At 36.0% G+C, this 13,675-nt stretch overlaps 1 protein-coding gene across 4 annotated transcripts in view; it reads right to left on the bottom strand.

Moving 5' to 3' along the window:
* Positions 1–360: 360 nt before the first annotated feature.
* The window catches only part of PAN3 (poly(A) specific ribonuclease subunit PAN3), a 78,974-nt gene continuing 65,659 nt past the window's right edge, over positions 361–13,675 (bottom strand). For all 4 annotated transcript variants that reach the window (XM_034072152.1, XM_034072159.1, XM_034072166.1 and 1 more), the window contains 5 exons: positions 10,879–11,018; positions 10,186–10,315; positions 7,281–7,345; positions 6,422–6,560; positions 361–3,334 (listed from right to left, as the gene is read on the bottom strand). In XM_034072152.1, coding sequence (XP_033928043.1) covers positions 3,194–3,334; positions 6,422–6,560; positions 7,281–7,345; positions 10,186–10,315; positions 10,879–11,018 — 615 coding nt within the window. In that variant the 3' untranslated portion in view covers positions 361–3,193. The remainder of the gene's footprint in view (positions 3,335–6,421; positions 6,561–7,280; positions 7,346–10,185; positions 10,316–10,878; positions 11,019–13,675) is intronic.

Genomic DNA, 13,675 nt, shown 5'->3' with positions numbered 1-13,675 from the left:
ATACAAATTCTCAGAGAAATAAATACACTTCGTTATTGGACAAAAAAGTTCAACAAACATGAAAATTAGGGTACTTTAACAGAGTTTTCAAAATTAGGGCTTGTCCAGTAAAGCAGACCTGAGCCAGAGAGAGATGGGACTTCAGCTGGGAGTTACAGAAATATGTAAGACTCTAGTCAGCAACATGTGTAAGCTTTAGGATATCTGATATAGTGTAAGTGGCATACTTTGTGACTCATGATTGTTTAAACTCTGCATTGCAGACAGTGAGTACAACAGAAATATGATGGAATGAAATACACTTCCAGCACCAAAGTTTAAATGCCCTGTATCCAACTTCAGAACTTCACATTGTCAAAATAAGGCCACGCTATTTCTGGTATTCTTTATTAAAAATACTGCTGTACACATGAAGAATGAAAACAGGATTAAAGATGAGTAACACATATTGGGGTCATGACATTAGAACTTAACATACTGGTGCTTTTTAGGGGAAGCAGTTGACACCTGAATTACTGAAACAAGGGCAAATCAAAAATACATAGGTTCCCTCAACAAAATATTTACAATATAGTAAATACAGCAACAGAATTTAAAACAAGTACAAAAATTAAAATGACCAACATCAGGTTTCAAAGGTTGTCCCTTCTGTGCTTTTAGCTGTAAAAAAATATGAAGGTCAGAATTAAATTTCCCATTTGGGAGGGCACATCCTGGTGGCTCTTCTTTTTAAATACAGGTAACACAGTTCTTCCTATGAATGAATCAAACTACAATTTTAGGACAACCTTCTAAATGGAATTAAAACGGGGTGAAGGTTCTCCCCCCAAAAAAACACCCAAGCTGAACTTCAGACTGTTTAAATCATTCCCAAATACAGACCAAATGAAATAAATAAAAAAACAAACAAAAAAAAAGCTTAACCTTTTTTTTTTCTTTATGCATTACCTGAAACCAAATATTTTCTGGCTGACATATGTATGAAAACTTATTAGCTGTCTACCTTTATTTTTAAACCAAGTCCTGAGGTTACTAGGGGCTGAAGCAAACTGACATTATGCAAATACACACAGGTTTGCAATTTAGACATGTCTTGCAGAGGGTGGTTTGCTGGTCTAAAAAGGATGAGAATTCAAGCCCTATTTTACCCCTGCCTTACACTTCCACAAAATATTGGTCCACAAATTAAATTTTCAAAGGTTCCCAAACCCCACAACTGAACAGATGATCCCCTTTCATTTTCAAAGAAAACAATACTGGAAAAAACCTCAGCCCGCTTATAAATTAAGCATTTCATATTTCTTCTAGAATACAAGTACTTCTTTTTTGTACAAAAGAATTACAATATGATTTGTCAAAAAACATATAAAAGACAGCTGCTCTTCCTCAAATACATGAGCTAATGATAAAAGACTGTTTTGCATGTTCACTTTTCAAAGTTCCTGTTCCTTTTATATTAAAAAGAACATTCTGGCAACTGTTATAGCTTGAATATTAAACATTATGTTCCTTTTAAAATTCATTCGATCAAATGCGACAATAATCGATTTTTAAACTCAACAACTGATGCTACCTAATGTGGATTCAACCACATTTTCCTAAAATGTGTAAAGCATGTCCCTAGTCTTCAAAGCTTTCGATGTGAAGAGAGTTGCTTTTTTCTTGATGCAAGTCTCAAGGCGGAGAATCATTTTAAAGCTTATAAAAGTGGACAGAGAAATATTAAAAACTTCTCTGAAAACTACAAATATTGAGAATTATTAAAATTGATGTCAGTAACATCAGTTGCAAGTGCTTAAGAGTCTGTCCTGACCTTTTGAGTTTCCACATTTTCTTCATGGTGAGCACCCAGTGCTATTAAAACATTCAGTGCTGGGAAAGTCTTCACTACTGCTTTAAGAAAGGAAATTCCTACATATTTGGCAGTCTTCAGTATCAAAGTGTAGGTGTTTAACTAGAAATCCCATGAATACCCAAGTTTGGAGACAACTGCATGTCCAAATATTAGAAAGGTAAATGATGAGAAAAATTCCAGACTTTTGAGACTGAATTACTTCAGGAATATTCATGTGTTGCGTATTATCAAAAGTAATATTACTTTGGGCTAAGCAGTGACTGCAAAGGCACAGCAGATCATTATCCCTCCAGATTCAGGCTGTAAAACTTGAAAAGCTCTTGATGCCAGACAACTGCTGTGTTTAGTTAATCTTCTTTTAACAGTGTCTTTGTATCTGTATCCAGTGTAGCGTACCATAATAAAGCTGTGGTTCAAAGAACAGAACTTTATACAAAAATTATACTGTAAATAACCTAAAGTAATACACTCCTGAAACTTCAGGCATTTAAACAATTTCTTAAAAAAAACAAAAAAAAAACTATTAAAAAAATTGCATAAATGTAAATGCTTCTGACTAGCAGGAAAACGTACAAACAGTTTTTAAAAGGCGCTGGTTGTGTTTAGAGCAAGTTTGATATGCTCCTTAAATTATAGATGCTTCCCATTTTGCTATTTTCGTCACTTCACTTAGACAAAGTTTAAATCAAATGGCAGGGGAATTTCTTTCCTTTTTTGTCAATTCACCGATACTTCACTTGACTGGTTTTAAAAAGTTTCATCTCCTCACATTTCTTTGAGCTAACAGTGGGTGGCATACAGAGCTTGCATACAACACACTTTACAGAGGTTACGAACTAAACGGTCATTAATAGAACACAATTTCTATTAAATTATTTACCTGGTCCTTTATGCTATTCTGGGTGCAAATAATATAAAAAATGAATAAATTTTGCTATATCCTCAGTGACAAAAACATATCCCAGAAATGTCCTTGCAAAGAGTTTCCCTTAAGTATACAATGTGGCAAAACTTCAGAGATCAGAAAAGTCTTAAAAAAATTAAAATTAGTGCATATACAAGTGGAAAAAATAAAAGCAGGAACATCATGCACCTGATGTGTTCCTTAATCTAAAATAAATTCTTCACAGATAAAGCCTCCAATGGCAGCCTTAGCTCTAGGATAAGTGAAACATTCTTCCCTTCAAGTAACAGTGTACCTGACTGAAGTGCAAGCAGCTTTGCTCATCTCCTGTTTGTTTCCCAAATGTGAAATGAGATGACAACAACAATTCAGCTGTAGTGCAATTTGCTATTGGTTAAGTTCCTCAGCAATGTCCTGCATGCTTTCAGCAAATACTACAACTGACCATTTGCGGCTGCAATCAGTTCTTGAAAAGTATTTTCAAAGCAGCGTTTTAAATCGCTGTAAGTTACCACAAGTACACTCTTCTCATCTCTGGAAATGAGGCTTATTTTTTCTGGCACACCAGCATCTAACTGTAACAAGAATGCAAAAGATAAAATAAAAGAAGTGTGAAAGAAATGGCAAAACATTTCCCCAATAACAAAAGCAATCAATTTCTTGGCAAGCAGATTGTTGCGGTGCAGCTCAAATCTGCTAACATCACAGAAAGGAAGGATCTGAATCGCACCACAACAATGTATTTGCCAAAAAATCGAGACATTTTGGTCTTAACCTGATTGACATTCCAGACCTTTGGACTAGGTTACCCATTGTTTTCTTCCCTTTCCATAAAGCCAATAATCCTGCAATGAGACCTTCCCCCGTGTAGAAGGCCTAGCAAAATTTCCATATAGCTCCTGATGAACAAAACCATATTTGGCATTACATTTGCACATAAGTTCCACAAGCCTCCAAGTAGGGTATATGTAGATTACTTCTTGCCCACACTAAAATGAAATAATGGATGGACCAGCCCCAGGTAGTATGAAAACTGGTAGAAATCCAAACCTCACATTTTGGCAATACTGAAACAAACTAGATCCTAAGCTTTATGGTACATTTCACCCCTTATTCTGTTAAAAAAAAAAAACAAACAAACAAAAAACAAAACAAACCACAAAACTAAATCAACACCCTTGATTACCTAGTTGTAATTCACAAGCAAATAGATAACCTGGAGTCAAAGATTCAAGTCGTTCCACATTGGTTTTCATGTTTTCTTATAACTTCCCAAATCCAATTTTAAAAGACTGTATGTTACTTTATGTACTTTAAGATCTACCACGAAATCCTAATTTGGAAGAGAGGAATATCCTACTTTACATGCTATAGCCCCTTCCAACACTGTAACTCACATTCTCCCCACTTTGCAAGAAATGTTTATCAATGGAAAACTGTCAGACTCTTACAACACTAAACTTTTGTAGCTCTGTTACTATACATTGTAGCTCTTTTACAAATACACTGGTATTTCCCAATACCTGATGCTACAAACTTTCTTGTTCCAATACAGAAGGTGGGGCAGAGAAGTGGGATATGACTCTTGATAAAATTTTTGGAAATACAACCCTAGCAGGGTTAAATAAATGTATTATAATGTTGTACTGAAAAGCAGAAGAACAATTAAAGTTGTCACTGAGATAACAAAGTTGGCACTGCTTAACACCAGCTAGAGGAACAACACAGTAAATTAGTAATTTCTTCCTTTTGTCTTCTAAAATAATGTTCTTAGCATAGCCTTAAGATTTGGAACCTCCCCAGCTTAAAGTTCCTGCTTCATGAATAGCTTTAAAAGAACAAAAGCAAGCCAATTAGTTTTTAATTCTTGTGGAGTAGGATAAAACCACCACCACCTTCTAACATCCACTACAAAATATTATCACGATTAAGGTTTTTGTGAAATATTGTCTACTGTCTCCATTAGCATCATACAAGAAATCAGAAAATTATCTTAATGCATGTAGGATATGGAAGATCTGTATTAAGAAAGCCACACAGGAACTAGAAACATCAATAGTTACGGCTTTCTTTCTCTCCCTCTGTGGAGGCATAAATCAACTGAGAAGATCTCCCAAATGCCACATTGAAAAGAATGATTCTTTTTTTTTTAATAGGGCAATTTTCATTCAAAACGAATGCTTTTGGAGTGTAGCAGGAAAGCCCAAATAACCATTTCTACTAATACACACTGCAGTTTCGGAAGTGTTTTTTACAGTGTATTTCCAAAATAGAGTTCTGCAAACCTTACATTTTTGTGTGTGCTGAGCCCACAACCACAGAAGAGAAGAGCTCTGTTTATAAAAACGTAAGCCATGAACATTTATAGAACAGGCATTCTTTGACACCAACTCTTACCTGACCTACGAATTCAGGACTGTCCCCTCTTGCTACAGTACCGTACAGGTCACTGCTTTCAAATCATGATGGCATTTCACTGCCTATTTGAGTATCAACATGCTTTCTTTTTGATTTAGCCTCAATCCCTTTAATGTCCTTTTTAAAGTGATTACAGACACCAACCAGAAAGATAAAAAGGAGGTTAAAGAAATGCACAGCAGTGGTCTAATAGGAGATTAAAAGCCCTGACAATTTAGATTAAACATTTTACTGTAGTTAAGTCAGTTGTTACATGTCAAAGAAACTGAATATATTCACTTTTTTCTGAAAGAGGAATTTGGCTATCCTAACCCTAGAAAAGAAATACTTGCCACTGAAAAACTATATATTGTCAGTGTCTGCATCACCATTCTCTACAGAGTGAGTGGAATGACCAAGCAACTACCAAAAACAAAAACACCAAAAAAAGAAAAAAGGAAGAAGTTGCATCCTATGAATTACTGAAGTTTGACAAAACATGAAGTAAGCTGAAAACTGATCTGCCAATTAAAAAATAATCAGCTCCTGTACTTTTTAAGTTTATAGAGCAAAACAGTTCTACAGCTACTGAAGATGTCGTGGTCTCTCACACATATCCCGCTATTAACCACGAGTGCTCAGCCACAATATTGCTAGTGGTACAGCTCTTAACTTAAAATAGCTTTGTTACATCAGCTTTGGAAAACAAAGGGTTGGAGAGGCTAAGGAAGTTACAGAATTGGACTTCGCTTTTTAAGTCACACTTTCCAGCACTGTCCTAGATGGTAAGGACTTTGCAGTTTTCTATTGCAGTTTCCCTCCTGTCTCCTACTCTGGTCAGCACAGTTTATAAATGGATCCTCTTGCCTTCTGATCATCCTCTCTGGTATCTATACCAGCAGAAAGCTCCTCCAGTTAAAGGGATTTTATGGATCCTTTATGCTGTGTTGAAAGACCAGAGTAGCATAAAGGGACCAGCATTGCTTATCCACAGAATTCAGTGCATTCCAGGATGAAAAGTTAATACTGTATCTCATACTATATGACCAAATTCCAAGTTTTTAATATTAGTGTACTAAGTTTATTTAAAATATCCATAAATGTATGAATATTAGTTTAGTGAATACATTGTTTTCATCCAAAATGGGGAAAATAACCATTAATTAAATCAACAGAATTAACTTGCCAATGCTTTGAAGTGGAATATTATTCTAAAGAAAGCTAACCCGAACAAATTTTTAAAAGCTAACCCAAGTACAGTGTACCTTGTTAAGACATGAGATAATGTGACTGAGGTCAATCCAAGGAGTACCCGCTTCTGTCACCTGATGGAAAAGGTGATCTCGAAAGAGCTTCAATAAATACCTGTCTCCAGTTTCTGACCACGTTGGGTCTTTCTGAAACCTGGTGTAAAACAAAGGCTCATATTAAAGCTCAGAAAGTTAAGAAAAATCAAACCCCACATATATACATGGTTCTTCAATCTAAACTTCAAATTTAAGCTTACTGCTCTAAGTTACCTGCTATAACTTGCAATTCGTCTCCCCCCTGCTGCAAACAGAAAATATATATATTCAAAGTTTCTCAGCTTTTGAAGCACCTGAAGCTAATGTCTAACAAGGACCACAGAAAAGTAATGGTAGAAAACAAGAGTTACCTTCAACAAGTTTAACATGTTTGTAATGCTGGTTTCTAACATTTACAACTCCAAGTCTATTCAACAGGATGGAAAACAAACCGTTAACATTTTTATGTAATAGTTAATTAAAAAAAAAAAAAAGCTGAAAATAAAATAACTTAAAACCAGGATCCACACCATTTACTACAGCTAAAGCAAGCTACAGATTTCCTCAAAATCTGTTATCACTCACAAGAGACTGCCAAGAGAAACCATACTAGAAAACTTAGGCAATTTTTGTATGTCTATATGTAGCTTTCTCTACTGCTTTATTTAAACTTTTGATCAAAGTTACTTATCTTATTTTTCTCAAAGCTTCTTAAATACTCATTTCTTCAGGTGCAAAAATATGGGGAAATTGTTTAGCTTAAATTTATAAGGGAAGAAAACTTGCATTGCAAACTGGTTTTTACATACTCTATACAAAGAAAACAAGTGTTTCTTACTCTGGCCTCTCATTGATTGTTCCCAATTTTGCTAGAAGCCTAAACAGCCTTCCATTTTGCACCTCCTAGAAAACAAGAAAGACGTTATTAAAGTTTCTGAAACGTAAAATTAAGACACTTATTTTCAAAAGATACACAACAGAAATGCAAACAAAGCATTATTAAAGTGATTTATTTATTCAAAGAGGAGGGTATACATTTTTCAGAAAGATCGAATGCATTATAGTGTGAACTGGTAATTCATTTTAGCACTTCATGTTCAAAATATAATGTGGAAATTTAACACCACCACCTTGCAGACCCAGCAGGAACTGGATCAGACTATTTCTTTGTGGAAACGCATCTAGTCTCTTGCTAGCCTATATTTACAGGTGTGCTAAAATACAGTAAGTTAAACAAGAATAATACATTTTATATATACACAAAGTTATAAAGACCTGTAGAAGTATAACATCATATTTCAGGTAAAGATGAGAAGGAATATAATCTACTAAATCTGTTTTTCAAAACTGCTTTGTAGGCATTATTAGTAAATATTTAGCAACAATATCAGACTAACATTTAAATTACAATTCATTCAAAATATAACTTTGAAACAAGTTTTTCCAAAAAAGCTAGAATTTAAGTCTTAAAACAGTACAAATTCTGAGTCAAACAGTGACAGAGATAAAGCAATGAGAACAAGTTCAAAGACGGAACATTAAAATTACACATGCTTAGAATACATGCAACTGAAAAATTAATTTCATACATTTTTCCTCATCATTTAGGATACAGTAAAATGTTACATCCTAGCTTACATTACACTGTGGATTAATCTTTTGTTTAAGTAAAATCTGCTCAAAGCCTGCAGGAAAAAGATGCTCTCTTAATATTATTCATATTCTCCCATATTCTCCAACATTATTCATGCTAAGCTGCATCTTATTCCATGCAGGATCATCCTGATTTCAAATGAATTCAGTCTGGAGTAGATTACTCTCTGCACAGCTGGGTAAAAGAAGTAGGTCAAGGTGATAATAGCTTGACCTCAGACAAACTATGGGCTGCAATACTTCTGTTATCTATCTAAAAACATCCAGCAGAACAGCTTGTACCACAACAGTAGCTACACTTCTAGGCTGACAGGGAATACTTACCTTGTCCAGCAAAGGTCTATACAACTTCTAAATAACTTTTTGTATGTGGCCACATACACAAAAGCCAAAACTGCATCTGTGTGAATGCCACTGCCCTGTAGATTCCCAGTCAATGATGACACAACTGAGCAATAACACTGGCAAAAGTCTTCGGGTGGCCTCTTTACAGGCTTGACAGCCTGTAAAGGCAGAGAGCTCTTCTACAGAGTGAATTAGAGGACTTGATAAACTGAAGATTTGAATGCTATGGCACATAAATGACGAGAAATATTAAGGTGAGGAAAGAGGTAGTGTCACTCCTCCCTGAAACGTGTTACAGGAGTAACAAAATATTCATGCCTTCAAGAAAACAAGATGGTTAACTACATGCAAACCACTTCCAGCATCAGAAGCCCCTAAGCTACAGATGCCTGCATACTTGGAGGACACAAGGAAAAACCTCATACACACTAGTCTTGTTCTAACATTCTCCCCTAAGCATCTGCTTTGGGCAGTAATCAAGAGAGGGTACCAGGTGAAACTTCAAGGGTACCATGGCTCTGATGTTACCAAGGATGCGGTACTACAAGCAAGTTACAGTATGGCAGCTAATTAGCAACTGCTATTTATCACTGCCAGGTAAACAGCTATTGCCAGACTGGGGCCTATGCTCACCTGTCACTGCCACAAATGACTGAAAAGGCAGACTGCTTAATACTGATCGCTGGACAAACTCCATCTTTGTTATGGGAAAAGGTTTAGCTGCCTGCATTTGTTCAGGCACATTATCCAACCTTAACAAGAAATGACCTTAAACACCTTCAGAGTAGGAGTAGTTGGTGATTTGGTGTGGGCACCTGTCATCTAGAGCTTTGCATCAAAAGTAGATACTGCATTGCTCTTCTACAGCTCTTTGCTGCTGATAGGTTTCAGTATCTGTCACTAAAGAGGGAAAAATGTTTTCCAATAAGCCAGCAGTGGAGAGATTAAGAAAAATCAGTCCACCAGAATCTCAAACATTGGTCTACTACCTTTTAAAAGAATCAATTCTCTGTAAGGGAAAGGAGTCACAGGACTCTTAAATCCTTCAAAACTTAATACCCTATCTTCAGCATCATGAAAGCCTTCTTTCATGAAGCATCTTTCAAGCCTTCTTGTTATAAAATCTTGTTATCAGTGGTTTCTGATGAGCAGACACACTTTCCTTCTGAACACACACTAACATGGGACAAACTATTTATTTCCTTTGTGGCTAGCACTCAATACCTTGACTGAACATGATGTACTAACCAGAACTCCACAGCAAGAGATGTACAGCCCAGGGAAACAGAGGGTGGAAACTTTTACCTCCGTGATCTAGCATTCATTTGGAAAGGAAAACATATGAGATAAGTAAAGATACACTGGAATATAAATCTATCCAATAATTTAAAGGCAATATTTGTTCTGTACAGCCCCTAGCACAGACTACATTATCTAGTGTGTGATGACATACATGGCCTTATTTACTCAGAACACTACTTTTCAACTGTTCTATGAAGAACATCTTTTCCCCAAGACTGCTGGTTGGACATGGAAGATCTTACTTCAGTTAAAGACAACTAAGGACATCCTAAAAGTGGTTCTTGGAGCTTCTGGACTTTCAATACCTTGAGCACAGACTTCTCTAGTCTGCAGAGAGATTACTTAGGTTGTTATGCAAACAGAAGAAAAAAAAAGTAGAAATCATTCATTTTATAAGATACAGCTACAGGAATACGGACTGTAGGTCTTCCCACAGGATTTACCTTTGCAAGGTCCTCCTCTATAACATCATTTCGCATTTGAGCAGCATCCAACTGAGTATAGAATCGTGCACCAATCATAGGCATGATATCATTTACACTGCGAAGTCTGTTTTGGTCGGTCAGCAAATACCTGCCAAAATATCCCCACCCCAAGAAGATTACTTTTAAAGATGCTGCAAATGCCAAGAGAGATTATCCTATTATGATTTTACAAAAATTTCACCCTGATACCTATTTAATGAACAAAGTAGAGAACTGCAGCATTTCTTTAAAAATACATTAGGAGAGGAAACGTGTTAGCTTACATGTATATATCCAGTCATTTTTTTATACGAGATAGGAGCATGCTTTCATGGAACTGTAGTTCACCCCATTCAAACAGCAAGAACAAACTCAAAAGGGAGAAGACATGAAGATACAGATTGCAACGCAATTGTTTCCTAATTTATACAAAGACCTAACAGGATTTAGCAAAGAAAGTACATTGATTTTATTAGATACATCATGAGAAAACATACTATGTAAACAAATCCTAAGTTATAATATTTAGTGATGCATTGACTCTGCAGACAAGTCAGTGACAGTAGTTATATCTATAATTTTACTTGCATCTAAAAATACAATTTGACATTTTCATTTGTATGTTTAAAAAAATTAGTAATTTCCTTTACAAGATTTATTAAGCAAACTTACAAAATCAGATTCTTCAGATCAGAGGAATAGTTGATTGTCACCAGTTCCATTGCTTTCTGCAAATTCTCTCTCTGAATTCCTGATAAAGAATTGCAAGCCAAAGCCAACACAACTTTCCCCAGGGAGATCAGATCTGCTTGCTAACAGGGAAAACGCACACAGGCAAGATTCTTAGTACAGATAAATATTACCTATGGTACTAGATGGTGTTTAAAAAGAGACAGTTCTTCAATAACTTTAGACTGCAACTTGGTCAACTAAAATAAGTGCTATTCAAATCATAGTTCAATATGACTGTCCAAGTTATAGTAGTTAAAATATACAAAGGAAAATCTGTCCTGATTTTCTGTCCTGAAGCCTAGCAATTTCTAGGTACTATATTTATTTTTGAATGCTTAAAACTTACTTATTTTTAGCATAAGGACAGTACCAGAGAGAACTCTTTTGAAGTGAGTTGAAGCTCCGCAAAGAGGTTCTCCTAACCACCCACCTCATTCCTGACAAGTCAAGTTGTTGGTGGCAAACAGAGGAAGTCATCTCAATACAACATGTAGAAATACCCATGAAGGGTATAACAGAAACAGCATTTGCTGGACTATCCTTTCACACCAGATTCCAGCAAATAATGCTTCTGCCTTAAAGAGCTCAAAGATTTTAATCTCTGACGGGCAGTGTAAAAAGATATGAACTGTCTGAAACAGCAAGATAGGAACAAGCCTGTATGACTGACAAATTGAGAAGCATCACATTTTATGAAGAAATCCTTAGCATTGCTAAATGCTTTCCTTAAAAGTAGAACTGCTCTTGAAAGACAAAAACTGCATACAGGTTGCTTTGCCACAACAGAAAATTCTGCCAATTTTTATAGACAGCCACTAGAAATTATTATGAAAATCTATACCAGATTTTAAAGCCCACTCCTAAAAACAGGAATCTATTTTAGTAGCAGATACTGAGAAACATAGCAAAAGCTGCCTGATTCTTTCCATGAAAGGACTTTCAGCTGCACACAACTTGGCCAAACTTGAAACACCTGCAGCTTTCCCTGCTGGATGCCTGCTTCCGACTGACAGTCAGCTAAAAATACAAATTCAGTATTTGCCAGAATTTTTTTTTTACTTTTGCAAAAATACCTTACTTCCTCAGAAAAGTGAAAGCTGCTAGCTAACAAGAATGTCAGTTCCATAGTCTAGACCAAGGCTGTGCCATTTAGCAGAGAATGCAGCCATACAAGGAATATACCTTCTGTCATGTCTGTAAGAAAGGCTAAAAATTTGGCAACACTGCAACATTAAAAGTTCTGCTTAGAATCTGACAGCTTTAGAAAAGTGCTGTGATAGTGAATGCGCCCTTCCTCCCAGAGAGGTAACCATGTTTGCTGCCTGTGGCTGCAGCAGCTGAGCAGAACTTTCTGTGCAGCCGTATGTCCCAGATGTTGAAGGACTGAGAAAAGAAAACCTTTCCAGGTCTCTCCATGTCACCACTGTTTTCTTATCAAGTATGGTTAAGCAACACAATTTAAACATGGATACACAACATGGCAGAAGTTTAAAAGCACAGTATTCCTATAGCTAATGAAGACAGAAACAGGATGTGGAAAATGAGACAGAAACAAGAATGACAAATTGGTGGAGAAGGAGATAGACTCAATTTCCTATGGAACCAGGAATTCCTGAGTATCGGCATTCCTTTGCACTTTGGTAAATAGAAATGAACCAGAGCAAACAACCCCATTTTGGTGGGAACCCACTTGTTTCCATTACCGAATAGCCAATTTGAGCAGCTCAGGATATTGTTATAGTACTAACCAGAGATATCTTACTGATGCAGTATCTATAGACATATGTCACCTGCCACAATGGCATTTTTATTATTGTCTCCAAAGAAATATGCAAGTATTTGTATTAATCCTACTCTTTCTTCCTTCTGCAGTCCCCTACTTTACCTTTTGTACCTTCCAACTTTTAGTAATTCATAAGGATGTGTCCTATAAAAATTCTCTATCATCACACAACCCTGAGATACTGAAAATACACAACTTCAGGCCGGACCCTATGGAAACAGTCTTCTTTACATAGGCATTTTATAATACAGATTCCATTATAGGTGTTTTTATAATACAGATTCCATTAGATTTTAAAAATGGATAAGAAAGTCTTAAATTAACATCAGCCATGAAATTTTAAATTCAGGATTTTGAGCATTTGACTCACAACCATAATTTGTTTTGGAGGTTACATCTAATAGAAAAACTGGCAGAGACAATACAATAGACCAGTGCAGACTCAAACACACATACAACAAATTACAGTCAATGCTTAACTTGCTTTAGTTGCAAAGTGGCTTGGATTCATCCCACTAATTTCAGGAACTTAAACTTCATGCAATTCAGTTAAGAGTCTGATCAATTTAAGATGTTGGTAATTCTGCAAGACAATATGGATCTTGCTTGAGTAGGCCAAATTATTCTCTGGAGGTGCTTCGCTATTCACTGACAGCCAAAACCCTCAAGAGAAAACACTATTAAAATGCCCCGTGTTTAAAGACTTAAAAGTGCACAAAGGGAGGCAGTAATTTTCCTGTGTAATTAGGAAATCAGAGTATCTTGAATTGGAAAGGACCTTTAAGTATAACGATCTGGATTTATGGAAGTCTGATTCCTATTTTAGAAGGGGCAAAACCATCATCCACTGACCAGCTCTATCCACACAGACAGCATACAGAACGTCTCAGAAACAGAGGTATGCCACCCTTTTCATAAAAGGAAGCAATCCATATATGCCTATTAAGCCCCAAC

This window comes from Melopsittacus undulatus, chromosome 2, assembly GCF_012275295.1.
Source record: "Melopsittacus undulatus isolate bMelUnd1 chromosome 2, bMelUnd1.mat.Z, whole genome shotgun sequence".
In the NCBI taxonomy this organism is placed as follows: Eukaryota; Metazoa; Chordata; class Aves; order Psittaciformes; family Psittaculidae; genus Melopsittacus; species Melopsittacus undulatus.
The sequence above is the reverse complement of the archived record's forward strand: the minus strand, read 5'-3'. Positions and strand labels throughout refer to the sequence as shown.